This window comes from Podarcis liolepis (genome assembly GCF_965112155.1).
Source record: "Podarcis liolepis genome assembly, chromosome: 6".
NCBI classification, from domain to species: Eukaryota; Metazoa; Chordata; class Lepidosauria; order Squamata; family Lacertidae; genus Podarcis; species Podarcis liolepis.
In genome coordinates, this window is record NC_139559.1 from 14,580,150 (window position 1) to 14,607,977 (window position 27,828).

A 27,828-nucleotide genomic window follows, 5' to 3' on the forward strand; every position below is an offset into this window, starting at 1 on the left:
CCAAAGAACTGATGCTTTTGAATTATGGTGCTGGAGGAGACTCTTGAGAGTCCCATGGACTGCAAGAAGATCAAACCTATCCATTCTGAAGGAAATCAGCCCTGAGTGCTCACTGGAAGGACAGATCCTGAAGCTGAGACTCCAATACTTTGGCCACCTCATGAGAAGAGAAGACTCCCTGGAAAAGACCCTGATGTTGGGAAAGATGGAGGGCACAAGGAGAAGGGGACGACAGAGGACGAGATGGTTGGACAGTGTTCTCGAAGCATGAGTTTGAGCAAACTGCGGGAGGCAGTGGAAGACAGGAGTGCCTGGCGTACTCTGGTCCATGGGGTCACGAAGAGTCGGACACGACTAAATGACTAAACAACAACAACAACATGCAACCAGCAAAGCACAAGTTGCGTTAGCAAAATATTGTTGGAATTGTATTGGCTTTGCAAAACCAAAAACGGAATATTGTATATTATTCATTTGTTGCCTCTGTATCCCACCTTTTTCTCCAAGGAGCTCAAGGTTTCTCCCCTCCTCGTTTAATCCACACAACAACCCTGGGAGGTAGGGTAGGCTGAGAGACAGTGACTGGCCCAAGGTCATCCAGTGAGCTTCATGGCTGAGATTTGAAGCCTGGCTCTACCTTGTCAAGAAAGCCTACCCCAAAGCCTAGGTCAATGTTCTTTTGTTGTTACTCTGAACCCAGGGTCAAACTGACTCTTCAAGGTAGTAAGCTGCCGCCACTCCTGCTTCTGTCCACCCAACCTGAACCAGGAAATTCTCAGGATACATATAAATGTATCTAGAAGATCCATAGAAAATAAGTAGCCCCTAGTTAAGAGACAAGATTAAACCAAATAGCAAAATTCTCCTGTCATTGATATTGGAAGCAGAAGCCCCCTTGATTTGACTTCTGAATCTATCCCTATGATAGATATGTTGTTTAGACATTTAGTCGTGTCTGACTCTTCGTGACCCCATGGACCAGAGCACGCCAGGCACTCCTGTCTTCCACTGCCTCCCGCAGTTTGGTCAAACTCATGCTGGTAGCTTCGAGAACACTGTCCAACCATCTCATCCTCTGTTGTCCCCTTCTCCTTGTGCCCTCCATCTTTCCCAACATCAGGGTATTTTCCAGGGAGTCTTCTCTTCTCATGAGGTGGCCAAGGTATACGAGCCTCAGCTTCAGGATCTGTCCTTCCAGTGAGCACTCAGGGCTGATTTCCTTCAGAATGGATAGGTTTGATCTTCTTGCAGTCCATGGGACTCTCAAGAGTCTCCTCCAGCACCATAATGGAGGAGCACCACTATGACCTGTCCATCTTGGGAGGCCCTGCACGGTACAGTTCACAGCTTCTCTGAGTTGTTCAAGCCCCTTTGCCATGACAAGGCAGTGATCCATGAAGGAGATGATAGATATAGAAAATCACAATGTAGGAATTGGGCCTTTAGTGTGGAGGTGCCTAACCTTTGGAGTCTTTGTAGATCTTCCTCTTTCAACAAGGTTTTCTAGCCGAGATATTTCCCAGCTTGCATCTGTATTGGTATTGTTTTTAATTGACAGACTCCCCCCCCCCCAAACTATGTTGCATCTGCATGGGTTCAAATTCATGGGTGTGTTAGCATTTCACTCCTCCGTTGCTGGATGTGTGATTGCTACATCACATGTCAGTGTTTACTTTCTAGGCTTGGAAAGTATGAGAGCGGAAGTCAGTCTTATCCCTCTTCCACTGCACTGTACTTTTGTACTTTTCTTTCTCTCTCTCTTGGAGAAGATGTGAGAGGAGGCCATGATTGCTTTGTCCTGTATATATGGCTTAATAAACACTTGGAATGCACACACTCACGCTCCACGATTGTTTCTGCTATACTCTGCTGACTGAGCATGCACATGTCTTTTGATATGTGTCACAGGTGTGCACCAGGACTGATTTGTGAATGTCCTGGGCTGCGCTTCATCAGGAAGATGCCCGGAGAGATTTGTCTCAATCTGGGGGCTGTGTGTGCCCCCCAGGCATGTTCCAACAGGGTGTGGCTATGCCATTGACCTGATCTGTCATAGGTTAGTTGTATGATGCTGTCTTACTGCAAAAATTGTGTTACTAGCTACACGGTGTTAGCATTGGGAGGCGGAGGGAGGGCCACTTCTAACTCGCAAAAATGTTTTCGACCAAAATTTATCTTCAGGAACGCGGGTAGCCTTCCAAAGTTGTACCACAAGAATCTTCGCTGTGTCCAATAAATACAGGATCGTGTCTGATTGTTAACATATTATTCCCATTTTTCCTGAAGTGATGTTTAGCTCTGGGGGGAAGGATGTTTTCTGCGAGTGTTTTCATTCTTTGAGGGTTCTTTCCAAAGGCTCTGAATCATTTCTCAGTTATTTGGAAAGAATGTTGAGAAGGTCAGTTTGTTTCTGAGGGGTGTGGAACAAGAGATTAAAAGAAAGCGTTTTCAGGCAGGAAGAGGGAAATGGCTCACTGCAACTTTTCTAGAAGGCTAAAGTCACCAGCAACTGACCCTGCCGCTTCTGCCACCACGCAGGAGATTTTCTGCTGGGCTGATAATGCAATAATAACAGCCACAAATAACCATGGGATTATTGAGAAGGTGTTGCAGAAACAATTCATAACTTGCTTGGTGAGACGCAGGGCTCAGTTTCTGTGTGTGCTAGGTCATGTGAGCAAGCTGAATAGAACAGGGGTAAGTATATTGCGTGGGACGCGGGTGGCACTGTGGGTTAAACCACAGAGCCTACTACTTGCTGATCAGAAGGTCGGCGGTTCGAATCCCCGCGATGGGGTGAGCTCCCGTTGCTCGGTCCCTGCTCCTGCCAACCTAGCAGTTCGAAAGCACGTCAAAGTGCAAGTAGATAAATAGGTACCGCTCTGGCGGTAAGGTAAACGGCGTTTCTGTGCGCTGCTCTGGTTCTCCAGAAGCGGCTTAGTCATGCTGGCCACATGACCCAGAAGCTGCACACCGGCTCCCTCAGCCAATAAAGCAAGATGAGCGCCACAACCCCAGAGTCGGCCACGACTGGACTTAATGGTCAGGGGTCCCTTTACCTTAAGTATATTGCAGGAGCAATTCAAGTGCACACCACAAATTTAGGGGCTCATCCACTTACCCCTCTGCTTTCCACTGGGAAAACCTGCCGTTTACCGCTGAATGGGAGCAAACGTCAATTGGGTTTTCTCTGGATTGACATGTGCTCCGATTTAGGGCTAAAAAGTGGGTTTCCAGGAGAAAGCAGCAGGGCAAAGGCAAAACTGCTGGGACCCATGCCTAGACAGAACAGGACCAGTGAGGAACCACTCAGACCCATGCTTTCTAGCCACAGGGCAAAGAGGAAGTGTGTGCAGTGTTTGCAGTTAAAGTGGATTAAAGTTCTCTGTTGCTCTAGTGCAACAAATCTACTTAAAAGTGTGTGTGGGGGTTTGACTTTCTGCAGTTAGAAAAGTGGAAAGGAAATGCACTGAAAAGCTGGATGAATTAATAATTCCTAGGAAGACACAGAACACTCTACAAGCAATCAGGATGAATGCAGAATGAGTGCTCAGCCTCCCTGCAAGCAAACTGAAACAAGCGCTCAATAAGGACCTAAAGGTTGAACCACCATGTAATTTTTGTGCAAGGAAATTGGGATGAATTCTGAATAAACAGGATGGCTGAGCCAGGAATTGCTATTTGTTCTCAGAAGAGGACAGTCAATTCTATTAAACACTGTTTTGAGCTCCTAGATGCTGCTGCTGCTGCTTCTTCTTCTTCTTCTCCTCCTCCTCCTCCTCCTCCTCCTCCTCCATCACAAAGAACCACCTGGGTTACAAAAAAGCCCCAAAGAGCACTTGTCTGTTCTATACTGCTGATTTTAATAAAACACCCCTAAGCCATACATAACCTCATCGTTAACCTTCACTTAAAAGTACTGCTGAAATGGTAGACAAACACATTCTTAATACGTATGTTCTCCTATCGAGTAGGAACCTCTGAAAAGCTGGTGGAAATAAAAGTGAGGGAAGCTGACGGAGCTGGACAAAGTCAGTCGGTTGGTTCATTTGGCCACTGGACGTCCTTGTAAAAGGCACCTTTGGTGCTTATGATCTTAGAGTAACGTTCAAGTCCCAGACCTGGAACCGTGGATCTCCAGCCTATGAAGCCTTGTGTTGTCTGAGGGACAGGAGGAGATGGGTGAATCTGAAATGGAGGTAGCATGCAGTTTATTTAGTTGGCCATAAACATATATATATCTGTTCCACCTTTCTTTTTTATATAAATATTTTTTATTATATTTTAAAGAGTATAAACAAATAACAAAATACAGTGGTACCTCGAGTTACAAACGCCTCAGGTTACAAATGCTTCAGGTTACAAACTCTGCTAACCTGGAAGAGTTACCTCGAGTTGAGAACTTTGCCCCAGGATGAGAACGGAAATCGTGTGCTGGTGGCGCAGCGGCAGCAAGAGGCCCCATTAGCGAAACACACCTCTAGTTAAGAACAGTTTCAGGTTAAGAACGGACCTCTGGAACGAATTAAGTTTGTAACTAGAGGTACCACTGTAAATTAAGAATCCATATAAAGAGATTACTCTGATTCTCAAGACTTCCCCCCATCCCCTCCATGGGTCCTAGTGACTGTGTATCTGTTATGTACTGAAGTTCTCACCCTGGGCCAGCAGGGGGATACTGTAGATAGTTTTCACTCAGGTCCACATATGCAAATAAGGAATTGAAAGTGGCATTCAGTGATTGGATAGTTACAGAAAGTTGTTACTGTTGCTTTGTAGTTAAGCTCTATATAAGCAGGTTGGCTGAACCCTTCAGCCCAGTTCTATTCTGGGCCTGTGAATAAACAAGAGCTGTTTGAAGAATTGCTGTGTCATCTGACATGTTCACCCACAACTTAACAGTATCAGTTTGTTATCCAGTTTTTTTTATCCATCTAAATTGCCCATAGTTTTTGTTATTTTCCAAGTGTTTGGTCAAAATCCTGCTAATGTTTTCATCTGTTTACAATGGTCTCCTAAATAAATTATAATTTATCCCTTTCTGTTTTTTTAAAGTACTTGTCCTCTTGGTTTCTGAGCTTCCCAGTTAAATTTGCCATTTCCGCATAGTCCATCAACTTGGTTTTCCATTCTTCCCTGGTCAGAATTGTTTCTTCCTTCCATCTCTTTGAGTATATATCCCAGCTTTCTGCGCTACAAACCAAACTCAAGGCAGTTTCTGATGATAGGAAGCACTACAAAATTCAAAATAACCCTGACACTAGAAGAAATTTGATGCCGCACTTAGGGCAATCATTCCATCAGCGTAAGCGTTTCCACTTGTCAGATGGAACGATTCCCCCCTCCCCTTGCGTGCTATTCTGGGTGTCTTCCCAATCCCCCACCCCACAAAAATACCAACTGAGGGTGAGTGAGGCTGCACGAGGAGAAGGGGAAGCCCTCTTGGGCTAGTGTAAGCCCTTGTGGGACCTGTTAGCTGAATCCAGCCCTATATAACAAAACAAACTGATGCATCGGTTTCTTAACTGCCTTTTCCATATGGTCCCAAGGGCAGGTTATGTACATAGATGCAACAGCCTGGAGGGGGGAAAAAGTATCATCCCACACCAAAGAAGGCCTGCCATAATCAAATGGTCTGAAGAGCATTCTTAAAAGCAAAGGAGGAGGCCGGATCAATATCTCTTGGGAGGTGGTTCCAGAGTTTATTTAGATACCACAATGGGAAAGGCTCTCTGTACACACAGACATTATATTCCACATCCACTGCACACTGAGGCTTTTGCTACCTAGACTGTAATGTTACTGGTTTAACCAACTCAGATGCTTTTAAAAGAGGATTAGACAAATTCATGGAGGAGAAGACCAGCCAAGATGGCTTCGCTCTGCCTCCAGCAATGCTTCTGAATTCGAGTTGCTGGAAACCACAGGAGGGGAAAGGGCTCTTGGGCTCAAGTGTGCTGCTTGCAGACTTCCCACAGGCATCTGGTTGGCTACTGAGAGAACACGATGCTGGACTAGACGAGCCACTGGCTCTTCTTACATTCTTAATGATTGACAGGTCAGTGGAACCAAACAGTAATTACCGTATTTTTTGCTCCATAACACTCACTTTTTTCCTCCTAGAAAGTAAGGGGAAATGTCTGTGCGTGTTATGGAGGGAATGCCTACGGATGGCGGGGGGATCTGCTGCAGTCGTGAGCAGAGGATCCATGGTTCCCCTTCCTTCCCTCCTCCGTGGCTCGCTTTGCCTGCTTTGAAACAGCAAAGCGGGAGAAGAGCCACTGAGTGGGGAGAAGAGAGGGACAGAGAGCCTGGTTACAAAGCACGGATCCACATAGATCCTCAGGATTTTTGCATTGGGTCACCCCAAACTCACCATCAGATCACATAGCATGTCCATGGCTACAGCTTGCACCAAAAAAATCACGCACCCACTGTTGCCTGGGGCCGCAGTGGTGCAAAAATGTGGTTACAAAGCATGGATCCACATGGATCCTCAGGATTTTTGCATTGGGCTACCCCAAACTCACCGTCAGATCACATGTCTGCGGCCACAGCATGAACCACAAAAATCATACATCCACTGTTTCGTTTAGAATATTTTTCTTCTTCTTTTCCTCCTCCAAAATCTATGTGCGTGTTATGGTCGGGTGCGTGTTATAGAGCGAAAAATACGGTAGTTTTATTCAAGCTCTAGGCACAACCGGTCTTCCCTCACATCATCTGGTCCTACTGCACATCTTACACCCCTGAAAAGCACTTTTCCACCAACTCATTTCGTTCTGAACACAAAAGCTCAGGGCAGACTGATTCTGCCTTCTTCCCCAATGTGTCCATTTGAAAAGGGATGGAGATGGCCCCAACAATGAGGCCTGTGTCCACACCTGCCCAGTGCCATTGTAGGTGGGCATAAACCAAGATCACATTTACTGCTTCCTTCTTCATTCGTTCAGGGAGGAAAAGTGTGGAGAAACTAATTGAGGGAAGGGTTCTCAAATGCTTACCACGTCCACCTTTGTGGATGGGAGGCTCTGAAGTCTCACTAGAATGAAAGCAGCAGGTTGAGGATGTGCCTGCACAAGTCTGTATTGAGAAAAATGACTTATTTGTGCTACAAATGGGTAAGTGTGTCCACAGCCTCTTGTCCCCCATTCTTGTTCCTGCCAACCACACCTCTGTTGGCCAAGGGACAAGGATGAGCTCAGGACTTGAGTACAAATCTCAAACCACATATTTGGGTAGAACTTTGTCTATTTCTTTCTCCTTACCCCAACTGCAGTGAACTCATTCTCCAACTGTGCAGCCAAAATGGTGGCTGCTCTCACACAAGATGGTGGGCATCGGCAGGTGGGGACTCTTAAGGTCTGCATTCTTACAAAAAATTATAATGGTGGGGGGGGGATATCAAGGGAGGGACAATCCACAGAATAGCCCAAGGAAGATTTGAGCATGTCCAGTGGTTGCAGAAGTCAGATGGATTGCTGAGATGAAGAAAACCAGAAAGCCGGGGGGGGGGGGGATGGAATGAAATTCAGCTACCTGAAAAAAGACCCAGCTGGTTCTCTGGAACCCTAAATAGAAGCACCCCATGGTGCAAAATTTTGCTGCAGTTCCTACTAGTTTGCGTGCTGAGGTCCCCAAAACACCCTTAACCCCAATAACTCACACATCACACATAATTTTTGTTTAAGGTTTTTGGCATAATTTTGGCCACAACTTTATTTGCATACAAATTGTGAGTGGTTGCTTAGGCATTGGTAACGACTATCTGTCCCTCCCGCCTTGGGGACAGCACTGACTCCCGGATTCCAGCGGAAGCCAGTGTGGAGGAACAAGTTCAGGGATAGGCGGAGCTGCGACACAGACCCTCAGCTTCTCCCCGCATGCTCCTAGGGACTTACACGGCCCAAGCCCGATTCCAGGGGCTTGGACGAATGGATGGTAAGTCCCTGAATTCCTTTAACGGAATTCCCAAGCAGCAGCAGCATTGGAGGGGCAGGCACAGCCAATCCATACCCCTCCACCAACCAATTTAAACCAATGCCTAATCGCCAACCTTACAAGTTGTGACGTATTGCTAAGCAGTAGGCAAAACCCAAGAGGCACGCACTAATCAGCCACATGGTAAATTCCTACTGGGCCCCCGCACCAAGGCGAACGACCCCATGACAGGCAAAGCAAGGTCAAAGCGCAAGCCCAACAAGGGAGGGCGGGCGGGAGATCCGTTGTCCACAGCGAAAGAGAAAGTACTCAGCTGCGGACCTTCCTTAAATAACCACTGACCCCTCCTCCAAAACTGCAACATCAAATTTGCCCCAGCAACACCAACTCCAGCCAAAAGTAGGCCCCTTAAACCAATCCGCCTAAATATTACAGGGTGCTTTGTCTGACCCATCCGCAACACGTGCTCTCCTTTAGTGAGAACACGCTTTGCGTGCTGAGGTCCCCAAAACACCCTTAACCCCAATAACTCACACATCACACATAATTTTTGTTTAAGGTTTTTGGCATAATTTTGGCCACAACTTTATTTGCATACAAATTGTGAGTGGTTGCTTAGGCATTGGTAACGACTATCTGTCCCTCCCGCCTTGGGGACAGCACTGACTCCCGGATTCCAGCGGAAGCCAGTGTGGAGGAACAAGTTCAGGGATAGGCGGAGCTGCGACACAGACCCTCAGCTTCTCCCCGCATGCTCCTAGGGACTTACACGGCCCAAGCCCGATTCCAGGGGCTTGGACGAATGGATGGTAAGTCCCTGAATTCCTTTAACGGAATTCCCAAGCAGCAGCAGCATTGGAGGGGCAGGCACAGCCAATCCATACCCCTCCACCAACCAATTTAAACCAATGCCTAACCGCCAATCGAGCCCCTTACGCTCGCCGCCAACCACTCACAGACTCAAACACACCCTCAACTTATCCACCACTGAACTCAACCACACATCATTCCCAACAGATGACAGATGAACCCCATCCATCATAAACAATTCAGTGGCTTTGAAATTAATCAAGGGGTGTGAAATCACAAACCCGCCCAAATCAGCCACCAACTTGCTTACTGCAGCATTAATCCGTTTCCTGGAACGCTCGGTGGCTTCCACACAAGGGCTACCCCTCCACTTACGGCGTTGTAGTAATTTTGACCAAATTATTTTCGTTGGCGGCACCATGGCCGCCACATCCCTTAAATCCCCCAATATCATAGCACGCAGAACAAAACAAGAATGCGATACCAAATCATTCTCCCCAAGCTGAATGACAATCGCCGTAGGAGGGCCCTCCAAAAGAACACGCTTCTGGATAAGTGGCAGCAGTTCCTTCCACAGCATACCCCTTCTGGCGAACCAGGACACTTTCACTTCCTGCGGAAAGCCAAGATCATCGCCCAAGCCAGACTGTCGAGCTCTGCGAGCTGCCCAGTGCACAATACTGTGCCCCATAATCCAGATACGTGTCGGGGCTTGACCTAGGGCAAAACAGATGTGTAAGCACACGAAAATGCATCATTTACGTACATAACCCTTGTATGCGTCCGACCTCCAACGACCCAGGTCTTTTATCCTTCTTGCCGATAAACCCCAATGCGCGGCCGTCGTTGCGGCCCCAATCCTGAAGGAATGAGGTGCAAACTCAGCGGCAGCCAGGCCGCATGCCACGATGGCCTTGCGGAGCACTTTAGAGAACTGGTGACGAGCCAACGGGTGCCCATCCTCGTGAACAAGCAAGGGGCCCATGCCTGGAGGACGCACGGCTAAATACCTCTGGAGGTCCTTGACCGGACAAGGGCCCTTCTCTCCAGTGGCAGGGAGCCTAATCACCACTCCCTTAGCCCGCTGATCAGTTTTTGAGCTCCTGACGTTGACTTGCACCTCAGACGGAGACAAACTCACGTCCTCTAATAATAGACCCCTGGAACCACCACCCCGGGTAGGTTCTAGTACCACTTCACCCACTCTCAGGGCCCCGAAGAAGGCTAAAGAGAAGGCTGCAACGAACAGCCGGGCCTCAAACCTGGACCAACAGATGCTCCTCAGTTTAACACGCATCCGAGACAACAGGTGAAATGTAATGGGCCGTCTGGGCATAGGCCTGGAGGGGCGAAGCCGGCCCCAGCCCTCAAGTGCCTTTCTTACCACAAATTTCCCGCATGGGTCTTTATTAAAGAATGCCTTACTAAAAAAGGATATTGCTGCAGAATGCAATCTGAGCGTCCTGCTTGCCCGACGCTTCTGAAACAGGTGCGCCAGATACTGGAGCACCTGAGACGTAGAGTGGGGCTTACCCACGCCCCCCCGCTCTGGCTGCCCAATGAACTTTAAAAAATCACACCAAGCCTTCTTATAAGACCGCAAAGTGGAGGGGGCAACAGATGCAGCTACTCCCTGTAAAACTAAGTGCTGCCAAGGTTCCAGAGGTGATCCGGGAAAAATTCCGGACGTTCTCGCGCCTCTGGCGCCAGGGATCTGAACCGCTCCATCTGAAAACGGGACAGAGCATCGGCAATCACATTAGACACACCAGGCACAAAACGGGCAGAAAACACAATGTTAAAACGTAAGCAATGTAAAACAAAAGCCCGCAACAGGGCTGATACCCTGGGAGACCGTGAAGACTGCTTGGCTAGCACATTCACCACCGCCAGGTTATCGGTCCAAAAACAAACTCGGCGGTCCCTGAAATGCTCAACCCACAAGTAAACAGCCACTACAATAGGAAAGAATTCCAAAAACGTTAAGTCTCGAACTACCGCTTCCCCACGCCAAGCTGATGGCCAGGGCTCTGCGCACCACCTACCGTCCCAATACAGGCCGAAGCCTAAAGACCCTGCCGCATCAGAATGCACCTGAAAATCTGAGCGAAGGTTTAGGGTGTCCTGCCACAAGGACACCCCATTGAATTCCTCGAGGAATTCCAACCAAATCTGAAGATCAGCCTTCACTTGGCGAGACAATCGCACCCTATGCTTCGGGGCTCTCAAGCCTGACATGAGTCTGGCCAAACGGGAACAAAAGGGTCGCCCTGGGGCGACTACCCTACAGGCAAAGTTCAGATGGCCCAACAACGACTGAAGTTGCCGTAAAGTTACTTTCCTAAGGGGCAACAGCTCCCTAATTATTGCCTTCAGCGCAACTATCTTGTCCGCCGGTAAACTAGACGTCTGGGTCACAGTGTTCAACAAAATACCCAAATAAGTCAACTGTGTAGTAGGACCCTCCGTTTTCTCTGCAGCCAAAGGCACGCCCAATTCTTGTGTCAGCTCATTAAAGGCCTGCAACAGCTTGACGCAATGCCCCGTGTCACTGGCTGAGGCCAATAAAAAATCATCCAAATAATGAGTGACCCCGCTCAAACCAGTCCTCAAGCGCAAAGCCCAATCCAAAAATGAGCTGAAACACTCGAAGGCCGCACAGGCTACCGAGCAGCCCATTGGCATGGCCTTATCAAAGTAAAATCCCCCTTCAAATTGGAAGCCCAGTAGCCAGAAGTCATCAGGGTGAATTGGGAGCAAACGGAATGCCGACTCAATGTCGCATTTCGCCAAAAGGGCACCCGGCCCGAACTTCCGAACCATCTTGATCGCTTGATCAAGGGAAGCGTACCTCACTGTGCAAAGCTCCGGGGGAATAACATCATTTACTGATGTGCCCTTGGGGTGTGAAAGATTGTGAATTAGGCGAAATTCCCCTGGGGCCTTCTTAGGTACAATGCCCAACGGAGAGATATGCAAGTTCGGAAGTGGAGGCTCCACAAAAGGGCCTGCCATCCGCTGCAAGGCCAGCTCTTTCCCAATTTTCCTTCGAGCCACCTCTGGCATATCCAAGACTGACTTCTGGTTCACTGGGTTCCTAGCCACTGGGGAGGAAACCACTGGGATCCTGAAACCAAACGAAAAACCATTCTGCAAATAAGAGGCGGACTTCCTGTCTGGGTATGACTGCAGTAACGCCAAGAGCGGCTGCAGTCGCACCGGGGTCTGGGCTAAGGAGGACAGGATGCTATTTGGCTGCTCCACCTGCGGGAGCCGGGGAGACGCCTTTTGGGGGCTGCTGAGAGCCCCCACCTTTCCGAAAGGACCGGCGGGTTCCCGTGCAAGCTGAAGCAGGGTGGTTGCCAAAGCACTTCTCACATGCGTGTGAGAACCGGCAATATTGTCGCAGGCAGGTCCCTTTGTTATAATCCCAGCAAAACGGTTTGCGACCGACCCTGCTGGGAATGGTCTTTGCTTTCACTGGGTCCACGGCCTTCTTGTCAATACGCGGCGCCACATAAGTGGTCCACACGTCCAGATCCTTCCGGTCCCATCGGGCCGTGGGAATCTTGGCTGCCCTGCGCCTAAAATTCTCATCATACGATATCGCAGCTGATTCTCCCGCCATTGTAAAAGCGGAACGTACAATAGACAAATACACCCAGAGATGCAAAGATCTCCGAGGGTAAGCTGCCGATACGACTCCAGCAAAAACCTGAAAACTGTCTAGCCATCGCTCAAACGTCCGGTCGGCCTTTGACACTGCTAGCCGCTTCTTGGAAGCAACTGATCCCTTTTCTTGAATGTCTTGGCCCTCCAATGGGGGGGCAAGACTGAATATGTCCACATAACGGCCATCCAAAATCCTGGAGCGGAGTTTAGAAGCCAAGTGGGCACCGGGTATGAGGTCCCTGGCTGAATTGGTGGCCACCCTCACATCGGGGACCAACTTCCCATCGCGGCACTCCAAGACTGCCCCATAATTCACCCTGTGGGAGTTTGCCCTCCGCTCCCAGGCCCATTTTGGAAGTCCCGAAGACTCCCCAAAGCCCCAATAGAGCTTAAGAGAAGGTTCCTCATCACTGCTAGAGCTAGAGGAGGAGGTACCTGAAAGGGAGGATGAAGTGTCCCTGCGACTCTTCTTGTCCCTCCGACTCTTCTTGGCACGCTTCCTTGAGCTCTTCCTGCGGCGGCGGCGTCCCCCAGAAGAAGCTCTTGGAGGAGGAAGCAGACTATCCTCTATCGAAGACTCGGAAACGCCACCTTGCTGATCTGTGTTTAAGATAGGCTGAAAAGAGACAACCTGTGAATGATCAGCAGCCACCCTCGCTAGAGGTGGTGACACTCTCGTGGCGTGAGCTGCCCGAACCCGGACAGACGCCCTTCTCCTGGGAGTACCCTTAGTACTCTTGCGGCCCCTAGCCGCGGCAGCCGACGGCTCAGGTGAACTCGGGGGCTGAGGAGATGCATCAGGCAAAAAACCCCCTGCTGCTATAAAATCACTCTCATCATCACTAGATGATGTGACCGGCGGCGTTGTGCCCCCAGGAAGGGCTGGCCTTGCAGAGGAAGTCGATGGAGGTGAGCGCTGTTCCAGCAAGTTGTCCACTTCAGCTTCCACGCGGGCTAGCGCAACAGGGTCGTCAGCTAAACCAGAGATCATGGACTGTATGCGGCTCATCGACTGATTCGGCTCGGGAGATCGCAAGGCCTGGGATGGGCCTTTAATAGGCCTCTTTGTTGAAAAGACCAAACTAGGCCTTTGTGACGCCCTCCGCTTTGGAGCCATACCTACTACCAAGGAAGAACAAATAACAGTTAAACACGGAACAATTAAGTAAACACACAGTTAAACCAGCCAGGCAAGACGTGCAATTATTGAGACACTCCTAGTGAAGCGTAATATACAACTCAACACCAGGTGGCGCAGCCGGTGATAATTTCCCTAAAGGCTGCACTTCCTCCAACGGCCACTAGGGGCCAGTGGCAACTAGGCTGGCAGCAGAAAAAATGGCGCTCCCGCCAAAAGAGCTTCTGGGCCCACAATCCCTCGACCAGGCCCAAGCCCGAGGCCTTCAAGGCCTCAGCCCGGCCCAGCAGGGCCTCAGGCCACCCCGCTCTGCCCGACGCGCGATGCGCGCCCCGGGCGCCAAACCACTCCCGCTGTAGCGCCCCGCCGGCAATGCCGATCAGGCCACGCCGCGCGGGCCAGGTGCAAGCGGCGGCCCAGTGAAAACGGGGGGGGGGGCAGGGAAGGTTCCGCCCTAGGCGCGCCGCACGCCGAGGCCGCAAGCGGCCCGCTCCGCCGCGGCCCCGTCAGGCGCGCGAGGGCAAGGCGGCCGCCGCCGGAGAGGTGGGATCCAGGGAAGCGCAGGCCGCTCCCTCCCTTCCAAGGCGAAGCCGGTCCGCCGGCTCGCCTGTCCCACCCCAGCCGATCCCGTTCGCGAGGGCAAGTCGAGGGAGGAAGGCCCAAGCGCCCTCGCGGCGATAAGCCGCCGCGCGGCTCCTCCGTGCAGGCCGCGCGGCTCCGCCGCCGCCCGGTACCGCCCGCAGCACCCCCCGCCCGGTCAACGCGCCGGGACGCACCGCAGGCAACGCCGGCCGAGGAGGTAAGGGCCGCCGCGGGACACGCACACCAGTTCCCCCGTCAGCGGCCGCAGGGGGGGGGGGAGGCTTTGAACCAACTCAAAATAAATAATAATAAATTAAAAAGAAAAGCGCCCAAGTGCTCGTCCCGACAGGGCCCTGCAGCTGGGAAGAGTCCGGGAAGTACCCAGAACCCGGGCCGTGAACCAGGCCGCTAGCAGTAAGGGGCGCCCCAACCCCCCCCGGCCCCCAGGAGCCCACCGGGCTCTAGTCCACGGGAGAAGCACAAGGCAATTAAGTAATAAAAGGCAAATTAAGTAATAAGAGGAAAGAGTAAATTAAAATCAAAGTAAGAAGGAATATAAGCAAGAATTGTTTAAATACCACCGTCCTTCGCTGTGTCCAGCTAGATCCGTTGTCCACAGCGAAAGAGAAAGTACTCAGCTGCGGACCTTCCTTAAATAACCACTGACCCCTCCTCCAAAACTGCAACATCAAATTTGCCCCAGCAACACCAACTCCAGCCAAAAGTAGGCCCCTTAAACCAATCCGCCTAAATATTACAGGGTGCTTTGTCTGACCCATCCGCAACACGTGCTCTCCTTTAGTGAGAACACGCTTTATACTCATAAGAAACTGTTCCACATAAATAAAAGAATACTGACAGCCCCCGAAGATTTAAATAAAAGTCCCTACAAAACAGCTGAGCCTATATTTCTGACAACGATGGGATTTAATTCTGCAAAGTGCTGAATTAATTGGAAGAGTGTTTAGTTTAATGCCACTTTTACAGAAGACACTTAAATCAATATGGATTTCCCATGTCTGCCTTATGCACACGTTAACACTTAAATGTTCTTGCGCTCTTTGGAATATACCATTACAACTATTTTCTTCTGAAAGATGAAAAGATGGATACAGGGTGTTTTTTTTTTTGGGGGGGGGGGAGTTGGGCAATGTGCAACCACCTCCAGATTATTCATATTTAATTGCTAACATTTCTAGGGGGACCACCATTAGAGTTAACTATGGCTCTTTCACACGATATATGCTACATTAAGCAAAATCACAACTCCAAGTTCAAATACTCCCCGTGTGAGGAACAAAAAGGCCTCCTTAGTGCCACTTGTGAGAAGACGACACTTGGAAGCCACACAGTTGCTGAGGAAGAGTCTGTCCCACTGAGGACGGCAGCTGTTTTAAGGAATGCCAAGATGAAAAAAGTTTATTTCGTAAGAGCGTGAAATGCAACGGGGGCCCCCTGATACAGAAGTCTTGCAAGCACAATATGATGCCTTCTCTTCCGGTCAAAAGAAGTACTAGATTGGGGGGGGGGAAGCATTGAGTTTACCCACAACATGGAGGGAGTGTGTCTGCATGTGACCCCGTGGTTGCCTTGTGGGCATGAAGTTGTAGCCATTAACCCATTGAAAATCTGTTTGTACAAGTCAGTTTTGACCCTCACGGGGATCAGAACGAGTGCTTAAAGAAGTAGAGAAACAGTAATGCGTTTAACCCTAAAGGTAAATATTTAACTAGGCTATGTATATATGAATAGGTAATGTATAATCTGCTCTTCTTGAAGATCAACCCCATAAATATATGTAACACGTAAAAATATAACAATATGAAAAAAAGAAGACCACACCAACAATAAATCAGATTTATATCACAGCACTGCAAAAATGTATGTATGAAGACTAACCTTTCAAAGGTTAAAACATTCTTCCTGACTCTTCAGGACAGCTGTTAACATTTATGTGGAAGCAAGAAGATAGTGGCTGCGTGCGCACATTGTGGTAAGCCATGGTTAATTATTTACTGCAAATAATGGCTTGGTTCCTCCCCCAGCATGTGCAACAAACCACAAACATTGGCTTAGTGTGATGTTTGAACCTGGGATTATGGTTTCTCCCTGGACAAACTACACCAGAAGCTAAGAAAATAATATAAAAACACACAAATAGCCTAGATGAAAGAAGTCGGTGGCCCAACTAGGCCAGCATTCTGTTCTTACAGTGGTCCACCAGATGCCCATAGAAAGCCCACAAGAAGGATCTGAGCACAACAACACTGTTCCCTCCTAGGATTTCCAGCAAGTGCCTCCAACCACGGAGAAGGAGTAAAGCAAGGCTTGTTCTTCTATATGCTTTCCACCAATTTTCCCAGGACAGATGACAAGCCAAGTGGCCTGAAATTTCCAGGATCCTCTTTCAAAAATTGATGTTACCTTGGCTACTTTCCTGTCCTCAGGTATGGAGGCTGGTTTCAGAGACAAGTCATATATCTTTTTTAAAGAAGATCAGCAACTTCACATTTGAGTTCTTCAAGAACTCTTGGGTGGAGGCCATTCAGACTCGGCAATTTGTCAGTTTCTATTTTGTCTATTGGGATGTGTGGTTAAACCACAGAGCCTAGGACTTGCCGATCAGAAGGTCAGCGGTTCGAATCCCCGCGACGGGGTGAGCTCCCAGCTCCTGCCCACCTAGCAGTTTGAAAGCACGTCAAAGTGCAAGTACATAAATAGGTACCACTCTGTCGGGAAGGTAAATGGCGTTTTCGTGTGCTGCTCTGGTTTGCCAGAAGCGGCTTAGTCATGCTGGCCACATGACCCGGAAGCTGTTGGCCAATAAAGCAAGATGAGCGCCGCAACCCCAGAGTCGGCCATGACTAGACCTAATGGTCAGGGGTCCCTTTACCTGTCTATTAGGTCTAAAACTTCATCTCTCACCATCACTGCCCACCTCAGTTCCTCAGACTCCTGCCCTGTGAAAGTTAGTTTAGGCTCAGAGATGCCCTCCACTTTGATGCCCTCCAACATTCCACTGTTGAAAATCGGGATGCGTGTTTTTGTGTGCTGCGTTCTTGCGTGAGCGACTTGCACGTGTTTCTTCGGGTGCCGTGCTCTCGTGGGAGCTAGCTGAGTCACATGCTAACACAACATTACTGCAAGCGCCAACAAGTGCTGTCTCATCCTCCTCCCTGAGCTCAGCAGTGGTGGTGCTGGAGGGGGGAAACAGGACATTCTGGGATCAAATCAGAAGCTGGGATAGCTTATGTAGTTTCAGGATGTCCTGGGAAATCAGGACACTTGAAGGATATGCTGTGAAGACAGATGCAAATAATTCATCCAACTTCTCTGCAAGATCCTTATCCTTCTTTAGCACACTTTTGACTCCCTTGGCATCCAAGAGCAGCAACAAAATATTCTCTGAAAACATTAGTAGCAGGAAACCGGCTACAGAGGTTCAAATCCGTGTGTGCATATGCAGAAGATGTGCAGCTCTCCAAGGGTTGGCTAACCATCAATGTAGCCCTTGGGCTAAAAAAATATTATCCACCTTTGTATTAAACACACATTATGTACATTGGGCTGGAGGAGAAGAGGAGTTTTCAGGACAAATGTAAGAAATATTAGTGACCGGGGTTTTTGTTTTGTTTTGTTTTTTGCAGAAAGAAACTTTCTGTAATAAATAAAAGCTGTCCAGTAGCACCTTAGAGACCAACTAAGTTTGTTCTGGGTATAGTGGTACCTCAGGTTACAGATGCTTCAGGTTACAGACACTTCAGGTTATAGACTCTGCTAACCCAGAAATAGTACCTCGGGTTAAGAACTTTGTTTCAGGATGAGAACAGAAATTGTGCAGTAGCAGCACGGCAGCAGCGGGAGGCCCTATTAGCTAAAGTGGTACCTCAGGTTAAGAACAGTTTCAGGTTAAGAACAGACCTCCAGAACGAATTATGTTCTTAACTCGAGGTACCACTGTATATGCTTTTGTGTGCGTGCACACTTTTTCAGCTTATGTATACCCAGAACAAACTTAGTTGGTCTCTAAGGTGCTACTGAACAATTTTTTATTTATTTCAGCTGTGTCACACCAACACCTGAATCTTTCAATCTGTAGTTGCTATAAATGAACCTGGTTAATAAGGAATTAATCTAGCTAGGGGAGGGGAGGGAAAAGACTGAAGCGCTGTATCAGCCTTGGCTTCTGCGCTTGCTTTGACTAAACCACCTCCACAAGGCACATCGAAAGGGGCCTTCCACGTATCCCTTCAACATCTGGGGGTTTATCCATTGGAGAAACGCACAGAGAGAAAGCAATGTTTCTCTTTCTGTTCTGCTGCCAGAGCCCTTTTGCTTTGTTCCTTAGCCAAGACTGGGAAACGTTTGTGATATCTAGGCGGAGGACATCCTTTGAACCGACTGCCTCTTCTTTCTTTCCTTTCTTTCATGGCCATACGCACCACCCACAGAGCCAAACAAAGGAGGCAATTATATCCTCCTGCTTCCATGCTGCATGACAGACACACAGAGGCAGTGGGAAGAGTCTGGTCAAGGATTCCTTGCCCAACCCATTGGGAATAACAGATAAGACACTCCGCTTTTTCCGGAGGGGCTGCACTGCGGGAGGAGTTCCAGGACCTCAGTTACCCGCAGAGGGATGCTGCCCATGTCACTAGGATGCCCAGCCGCATCATGCCCCCCGACTGACCAATCGGGTTAGCCGGGGGGCGTGGCTACTTGCCATTTCAACCACAGCCGCGTCATGCCCCCCGACTGACCAATCGGGTTAGCTGGGGGCGTGGCTACTTGCCATTTCAACCACAGCACGGCTGGGGGGGAGTAGCCACCTTTAGTCTACTTTGGTGGATCTCCCAGCCCACTCATCCTCTTTCTTGCATTGCTTGACTATGGCCTTGCTATGACTAATGTCGGTCGCCTGGTTGTGGCCAGGTAGGAATTTTTCCACTTGGCAATTTGGCTCCAGCCATTTGGTTTTCACCTACCTAGTAGCAATCGTCACAATAGGCATTGAGTAAGCCTTGTTATGGGAGGGGAGGTTGTTGCCTCTGCCTGCCCCTCCAAGATCCATTAAAGGGATCCAGGGGTGTGGTTCCTGTCTGAAGCTTTGGCATGGGCTGGGGCCATGCCACAACCCCATTGGTGACCCTGGGGGAGCTCTTAATTGATGTACATCATAGGGTACCCCCTATCGGTGGTTGACCCTTCAAGACTTCCTACAAATGTTTGCTTGTTTGCTGATTGATTGATTGCATTTGTATCCCTCTTTTCCTCCAAAGTGCTCAAACAGGCTTCATATTTTATCCTCACAACCACTCTGTGAGAGAAGTTAGGCTGAAAGGCAGCAACTGGCCCAAGGTCCCCTCAGCAGGCTTTGTGGCTGAGTGGGGATTTAAACCCTGACCTCCCTGGTCCTAATGAAAGTGGTTTTTCTCTCATGAAAGTGGTTTTTGTGTGCTCCTGGAACATAAGATAATTCTGGATTTTGATCTGTGCATTGAACACTTACAGAGATGAGATAACTAACCTGATATATAACTTTCCTGTCCTGCAGCAGGGCCACTATATTGCAAGACAACGAAACATTTGCTCAGCAGAACATCCAAAGAAGACTTCCTGTCTTAAGTTGTCCTTTCAAAGTAGCCCTCAGGATTCCAGCACCATTTACTCTCATCTTTATCGAAAAACCAGCCATTGTAGAAGGCAAAGGCAAAGGACCCCCGGACAGTTAAGTTCAGCCAAAGGCGACTATGGGGTTGCGGAGCTCATCTTGCTTTCAGGCCAAGGGAGCCAGCGTTTGCCCACAGACAGCTTTCTGGGTCATGTGGCCAGCATGACTAAACCACTTCTGGTGCAGTGGGACACCGTGATGGAAGCCAGAGCGCACGGAAACACAATTTACCTTCCTGCCACCACGGTACCTATTTATCTACTTGCACTGGTGTGCTTTCGAACTGCTAGGTTGGCAGGAGCTGGGACAGAGCAACGGGAGCTCACACCACCATCTCGGGGATTCGAACCGCCAACCTTCTGATCGGCAACCCCAAGAGGCTCAGTGGTTTACACCACAGTGCCACCCACATCCCAAGTCATTGTAGAACAACTGATGAGGAACATTCAAGGCTATCTACCACCACAGGTATTTCTTTCTTTCTTTCAAAATAAATGTTTTGAAATTGTGCCATTTAAGACTGCGACTATTGCCTAACCTTAATATATGTTTCCACCGGTGTCACAGGTCGGATTTGTAAGTGTTCTGGAAGTGGGATCTTAGGTTTGGCAGGTGGCTTCTTTTCATCTTTTAACAACTAAAAATAGAAGAAAAATGCAATAAAATTAATGGGTACTTCACACTGAGCCATGCATTGGGATAACATTGTAACAACTCATATCTATCTAGATATTTATGCTGTTTCCATCATAGCAGTAGCTAATGAACTTGTACTTGACTTCAGATATAAGCCTATTTATTATATAGCTTTGGATGCTTTTGAAATCCATTGTTGCATATGGAGAACTAATTCTCATTTTAAGGCTAGCATTTGAATCTGAAGGACGGATAAGTGCTCTCAACTTTTGGCAATCCCTTCCGAGAACAAATAATCAACAGCACTCCAGTCATTTGTTATGGACTGGAATTTTATTGTGGATTTTTTGCGAGAAAGAGAAAAGGAACTTGAAATATCTGGATTTGAAGACTGAAAAAAATGCTGGCTTGTAGAAGGGAAAATGGTTGGATGTTAAGGAATGAATATCATATGTAGCTACAGGACAGAGAGCTGGAAATCCTTTTATTTTTTCCTTCTCTATTTTATTTTTTATTTTTTTTCTTTCTTTTCCTTTTCTCTCACTTTCTCTTTCTTTAGGTTTCTCCTTTCCTTGTCTTTTCTTCCTTCTGGCTTTGTTCTCTTTTAGACTAAGTAGTTGATTGATCTCAGTACATTTTGTAGTGGGTATGCATTTTTGTATATCTTTGAATACACACACACACACACACACACACACAAACAAACTGTCCTCCGAACAACAAATAATTGATGGTTAGGGTTTCATTCTAGGGCCATAAGGAGAGATGTACAGTGGTACCTCGGGTTAAGTACTTAATTCGTTCCGGAGGTCTGTACTTAACCTGAAGCACCACTTTAGCTAATGGGGCCTTCTGCTGCCGCCGCGCTGCCAGAGTACGATTTCTGTTCTCATCCTGAAGCAAAGTTCTTAACTTTGCTTAAATAGAAGCACTATTTCTGGGTTAGCGGAGTCTGTAACCTGAAGCGTATGTAACCTGAAGCGTATGTAACCCGAAGCGTATGTAACCTGAGGTACCACTGTAGATGTTTTTGTGAAACAAGACCATAGCCTCATGTTTCTGCAAGAAGGTGATTCTTGTTCAATACAGGTCATGAAGTGAGATTAAGAACTGAAACAAAACTGTCCTTCATGGATAAATGTCTCACACACACACAAACACAAAATTTTTACCTCTTCCACTGGTGTTAACATAAACCCCCACCGTTGGGGCCATCTCCTTGCAGCTATGTTTTCAGTTTCAACATGATCCTTCCTGATGTAGATAAAAAAGAAGTGGTTTAAAAGGCTTTACAGAACAGTCTTAAGCTCATCCACACTTCTGTTTTCTTCCGCTTGCCCTGTGATTTCTAGGCATGGGTTTGAGGGGTTTTTCATTTGTTCCACTGCTTTACCCAGGAAAATCTGTGGTTTTTACCACTGAATTGGAACAAACACTAATCCACAGATCAGTAAACAGTGGAACTTCCTGGGGAAAGCGGTGGGACAAAAGAAAAACCTCTCGGATCCATGCCTAAAAACCATGGGATAAAAAAATCTGCTAGCTTCCTGCATAAGGAAAGCCATTGGCACAAATATTTTGAATAGGCCTTAAAAGCGCCCTAAACGGCCTCGGCCCTGTATATCCGAAGAAGTGTCTCCACCTCCATCGTTCAGCCTAGACACTGAGGTCCAGCTCCGAGGGCCTTCTGGTGGTTCCCTCCCTGAGAGGTTACAGTTAACCAGGCAGAGGGCCTTCTTGGTAGTGGCGCCCACCCTGTGGAATGCCCTCCCATCATGTGTCAAGAAGATAAGTAACTATATAGTCTTTAGAAGACATCTGAAGGCAGCCCTGTAGAGGGAAGTGTATAATATTTAATGTTTTATTGTGCTTTTTGTATATGCTGGAAGCCACTCAGAGTGGCTTGGGCAACCCTGTCAGATGGGCAGCGTATTATTAGTATTATTAAATTAATCACAGTCTCTGAAAAGCAGTGGTAGCACCACAAAAATCTCCCAGGGGGAGGGGTGGCACAGAAGAGGGAAGAATATTTGTAGGTGGATGAGAAAGAAAAATAACAGCATGTGCTTATGACAGGAGTGCAAAAATTGAGATAGTAGGGGGGAAACTCCTTATCTGTGGTGGGGCTACTACTGTACTTGCCCTCCTTCGGCACCTTCTAGATCTGTCTGTCTGCCTGTTTAAAAATAGCCAATTCCCATCACATTCTAGCAAGCCCCAAAGACTGAATCTAAGAGGGAAGCTATATGGTTACTTATTTTATTTATTGAGAAAGATTTATAGACCGCTGAATCAGAAAACTCTCAAAGCAGTGTACATAATAAAACTATCAATAGAACACAAAATCAGCAAGGAGTTCAGAAGCACAGAGCAGTGTTCAGCTAAATTGTCACACTGCACGCACCTTTCCCCATTCCCCAAATCTGCTCCAGAGAGTTGGGGGAAACCCTAAAACAGATGGACTGTTTGAGGGGATGAGAGGGGGGAGATTGTTCAATTACGCAAGGAGAAATCCTTGTGCCAACTGAATAGTTTGCATAACGCAATGCTGAACCCAGCTCAAATCTACATAACAAAATCACTTGTCTGGGTACGCTTGCCGAAATGATCATTGCTGGGTTTGAGGAAGGGTGCAGTTAGGACCAGAGAGAAAGTACAGCCCCAATCTATTTGTGCCTCTCAGGGCTCTCCTTGACTGCCCTCCATAATCCTGCCATTCATCCCCATGGAGAGAAGTAAAATACTGAATAGGTAAAGGTAAAGGGACCCCTGACCATTAGGTCCAGTCGTGGCCGACTCTGGGGTTGCGGCGCTCATCTCGCTTTATTGGCCGAGGGAGCCAGCGTACAGCTTCCGGGTCGTGTGGCCAGCATGACTAAGCCGCTTCTGGCGAACCAGAGCAGCGCACGGAAACGCCATTTACCTTCCTGCTGGAGTGGTACCTATTTATCTACTTGCACTATGAGGTGCTTTCAAACTGCTAGGTTGGCAGGGGCATGGACCAAGCAACGGGAGCTCACCGCGTCGCAGGGATTCGAACCGCCGACCTTCTGATCGGCAAGTCCTAGTCTCTGTGGTTTAACCCACAGCACCACCTGCATCCCTAAAATGCCGTATTTTTCGCCCCATAGGACGCACTTTTCCCCCTCCAAAAATGAAGGGAAAATGTGTGTGCATCCTATGGGGCGAATGCAGGCTTTCGCTGAAGCCTGGAGAACGAGAGGGGTCTCCCGAGGGTTGTGACTTCGCGCCGGTCTCCCGAGGGTTGCGCAGAGCTGCCTGCATTCCGAAGCCCGGGGCGCGCTGAAGAGCGCGCCTGGGCTTCACGCAGCTCTCCGCAAGCCTGGGGAGACCGGTGCGACTTCCCGCCGGGCTCCCTAGGTTTGCGGATAGCAGGCTGTTCTCGGGGCTGGGGTTGGGGGAAGCTCGGGCTTCCCCCGCGCCAGCCCCGCGTTTGGGGGGGAACTAATTTTTTTTCTTTATTTCCACCCCCCCAAAAAAACTGGGTGCATCCTATGGGGCGGTGCGCCCTATGGGGCGAAAAATACGGTACTGAATAGTGGAGAGTAAAACCTGCCCCACACTTCTAACCTTAGGTGGAGAAAGGAACACAGTATGTTTCTCTGCACATAGCCAGGTTGCCAGCTGGGTCTTTGAAACACATTTTTTTTTTCTGTGCACACTCATCTCCACCCAAAAGAATGATGCATTTTGCTAGTTGAAGGAATAAGGAACAAGTTGGCTTATTTCACTGAGCAAGTCCTTCTCAAGGACTTTTAAAAATAAAAAAATAAAAAAATAAATAGAAGAAACAACTAAACCCTGCAGCAACCCACAACTTTATTTACTCTACAGTAATTATATCAAGCCATTGTTTTGGAATAAGTGATCTGCAGATTGTAACCTTGTCCTCTTAAGTTGTTAACAGCGTGGCCCACGAGGCAGTTAAGATGAAGTACTTGGAGTGAGACTGTTGCCTTTAATGTACTTTGATTTCACTGAGCGGTGGACTGTACCGTAGAAGGAGCTTAGGCTGCAGTTTTAAGAGCCTTGTTATGAAGCAATTCTGATCATCTGTGGAATGCGACACCTTGCTCTCCTATTCCTTTTCTCAGTTTAGGATTACATTTTAGTTTTCGCCTTTCACACCCGAGAGAACATAAACGATATTGAACAAATAGACGGGGCCGACCGCTTAATGGCTACCACTCTGCTTGTGAGCCAGTCTATAAACACATTGATTCTGTCCCTTACTCTGTTTTGCCCGTAGGTTTGTGGTAAAGGACTGGCTTCCACATGGTTAAAAAGAAGAAGTAGTAGCTTGGTTTTTATCCTTAGTTAAAATCCTTACTTAAAACAGCTCTGATCCAGCACCGATGTATTGGATTGTGGCGGTGCTATAGCCAATGTCACACAACTTTTGCATGAGCTGGAAAGGGTGGGCACTTTGTTTATGTTTTTGCTCTGTCAACAGGGCCATCGAGAAATGTTTTTTAAAATGTTCCTGAAGTAAGTAGGATGGCAGTAGTAGCTTTGTTTAAGAAACAAAACGAAAGCACAATGGACTAAATACTGTAGAACAGGGGAAATAGGACACTAAAAGTTCACAAAAATGGTGTTGGGAGTGGTCATGTCACCATGACTTAAAATACAACAGGCAACAACCAGCAGGTGCCCATTAACACTTGTGCAACCACATTCCACACAGAAATCACAACTGCAATAAGAGACACAAGCTGGAGGCTAGGGAGGAAGAAATATTCCCTGAGGTATGAAATATTATAGGGCAGCGGCGGCCCTATTGTTGAGGGCATATTGGCCAAATCACATCCCACCATGGCTCTAGTGATTGATTTAAAATTTGGCACTGCGGGGCAGAAAGTTTGTATAATAGCTTCACTTGCCTAGACTCTGTCTGTCTATTCCAGGGGGGACAGACAAACGTGGGGCTTCGGTCCACCACTTTGCAACTGACAACCACCCAACTCAAAGTTGCTCAGAGTGTGGTGCTGATAATGCCAAGGTTGCAGGTTCGATCCCCGAATGGGACAGCTGCCTATTCCTGCATTGCAGGGGGTTGGAGTAGGGACTCGGGTGGCGCTGTGGGTTAAACCACAGAGCCTAGGACTTGCCGATCAGAAGGCTGGCGGTTCGAATCCCCACGACGGGGTGAGCTCCCGTTGCTCGGTCCCTGCTCCTGTCAACCTAGCAGTTCAAAAGCACGTCAAAGTGCAAGTAGATAAATAGGTAAGGTAAACGGCGTTTCTGTGCGCTGCTCTGGTTCGCCAGAAGCGGCTTAGTCATGCTGGCCACATGACCCGGAAGCTGTACGCCGGCTCCCTTGGCCAGTAAAGCAAGATGAGCGCCGCAACCCCAGAGTCAGTCACGACTGGACCTAATGGTCAGGGGTCCCTTTACCTTTTTTTTGGGGGGGGGGTTAGACTAGAAGATTCTCAGGCTCCCTTCCAACTCTGTGATTCTATGACTCCCCTCTCTTTCTTTCTTTCTTTCTTTCTTTCTTTCTCTCTCTCTCTCATTACAGCAATGGACAGTGGGGGTGATGGAAGGGTCTTGCAAGGCAAACAGGTGCCTTTATTATTATTATTATTATTATTATTATTATTATTAGGAAAGCCTGTAACTGGGTCCTCGTGTGTGTGCGTGTGTGTGTGAGCTTTCAGCATTATGAGCTAGACTTCAGAGAGGTCATGTTGCTGGCTATCCCAGACAGGCTGTACCCCCGGCAGGAGGAATGGGTGTGGGGAGAGAAGAGACGGTGGGTGGGGTAAGGCGAAGAAGCAAGGACTGTACCAGATCTGGTTTTCAGCCACGAAGTTGAGTTTGCTCTTCTGCGTCATCCCGGACTAGCTTCCCCGGTCTAGCGCCCCCTGGCGGCTGGGTAGAGGGCGGGCGCTGCCAGCAGCCGGGCTCCAGCCAGCGAGCCACCTCCGAGCCGGAGATAACCCCGCTTGCTGCTGCTGCTGCATCGCGTTGCTAGGAGACGGCTGAGGAATGCCGCGGGAGGGGCGGAGGGAGGAGGCGCTGCACCCGCCTGCCAGGGCAGAGATGGATGGTTTGCGCGCTCGGCCACCAAACAGAGGTGGATACAGGATCGCGCGGAGTGCAAGAACGCTGAAACTCACAGCCAACATTATATTGCCCAGCGCTAAGGATGCCAGGCGGAGTACCCTTCACATTATGATAAGCTTTGCTCTCTCTCTATATTTTCTGCAGGTGCCCACATACATGGGCATAGCCAGGATTTATGGCAGGGTAAGGCAAGACACCCATCTCTGTTTAGCTCTGTCTAGCAGATTCGGAATGAAATGTCTCAACTGCAGTTGTTTTAAATTATTTTCTTTTGACCCCACCCAGAAAAACCTGTCAAAATCTTTCTACAATTTCTGCTTCTAGTTAAGCATTTTTTTTTTGAAAAAAAAGTTTATTGTTTCTGTATTGTACAATGTACATAGCACATCCCACTTAGAGAGTCTTAAAACATTGAGTGGTTTAGAAATGCTTTATTTTTTTTAAAAAAACCCATATATAAATAAGTTTTCCTAATTCAGATTACTAGCATCTTTAGATCAGGGATGGGCCAAACAAAGCAACAGTTTCCTGTAGGGGTGGGGGCAGTTTTTGGCAGACACTGTTATTTTAAGGTACAGGATTGCACATACAGTGCATTTGTGCTGTTTGTGGACTTTTCCGCAATTGATTGCCTCCTTAAGCTAATTCGCAGTCGCAGTACAGAATGCAGGGGAAAAACTGCTTTAGTGCTGTGTGTGAAAACACCCCTGTGCTTTGACACTTTTAACATCTTTCAGGTTTCAAAATCTCCCAGTGAACATTGATATCTGAAAGTATATGGTGTACAGTACAGTGGTACCTCAGGTTACATATGCTCCAGGTTACATACGCTTCAGGTTACAGACTCTGCTAACCCAGAAATAGTGCTTCAGATTAAGAACTTTGCTCCAGGATGAGAACAGAAATCGTACTCCGGCAGCGCCGCAGCAGCAGGAGGCCCCATTAGCTAAAGTGGTGCTTCAGGTTAAGAACAGTTTCAGGTTAAGTACGGACCTCTGGAACGAATTAAGTACTTAACCCGAGGTACCACTGTACTGGTTGCTTGGTCACAGGAAATTGCAGGTTCAGATCCTTCCTTAGTGGCGAACCTCAGTAGACAGCCATATGTCCAAATAACGATTTCTCAAATCACCTGGAAGTTTTGCCACTTAAAATCCTAAGCGAAGAGCAATATTCAAATATAACACATAACAATAGCTTACAAGATGGTTTGTGGAGAAGGATGGGCTGTGTTAATTCACTTCTTCTAGATGATGTAGGAGAGAAAAGCTGAACACACTTCCCAGCT

General features: G+C 48.1%; 1 protein-coding gene across 1 annotated transcript; it reads right to left on the bottom strand.

Moving 5' to 3' along the window:
• Positions 1–3,839: 3,839 nt before the first annotated feature.
• On the bottom strand, positions 3,840–26,443 carry CIMIP1 (ciliary microtubule inner protein 1). The gene is made up of 4 exons (XM_083507804.1): positions 26,262–26,443; positions 21,623–21,704; positions 20,353–20,451; positions 3,840–4,188 (listed from the first exon to the last, which is right to left on the bottom strand). The coding sequence occupies exons 1-4, from the start codon at positions 26,306–26,308 to the stop codon at positions 4,033–4,035; spliced, it is 384 nt and encodes a 127-aa protein (XP_083363930.1). The 5' UTR covers positions 26,309–26,443; the 3' UTR covers positions 3,840–4,032.
• Between the last annotated feature and the right edge of the window lie 1,385 nt (positions 26,444–27,828).

What these genes read in the sequence shown, in the direction of transcription:
- CIMIP1 (XM_083507804.1), bottom strand. Translation starts at nt 26,308, where the DNA reads ATGACGCAGAAGAGCAAACTCAACTTCGTGGCTGAAAACCAGATCTG. An exon ending in GTGGCTGAAAACCAGATCTG is followed by an intron (nt 21,705 to 26,261) that starts GTACAGTCCTTG and finishes TATCTACATCAG; the next exon opens with GAAGGATCATGTTGAAACTG. An exon ending in CGGTGGAAACATATATTAAG is followed by an intron (nt 4,189 to 20,352) that starts GTTAGGCAATAG and finishes CCTCCATTTCAG; the next exon opens with ATTCACCCATCTCCTCCTGT.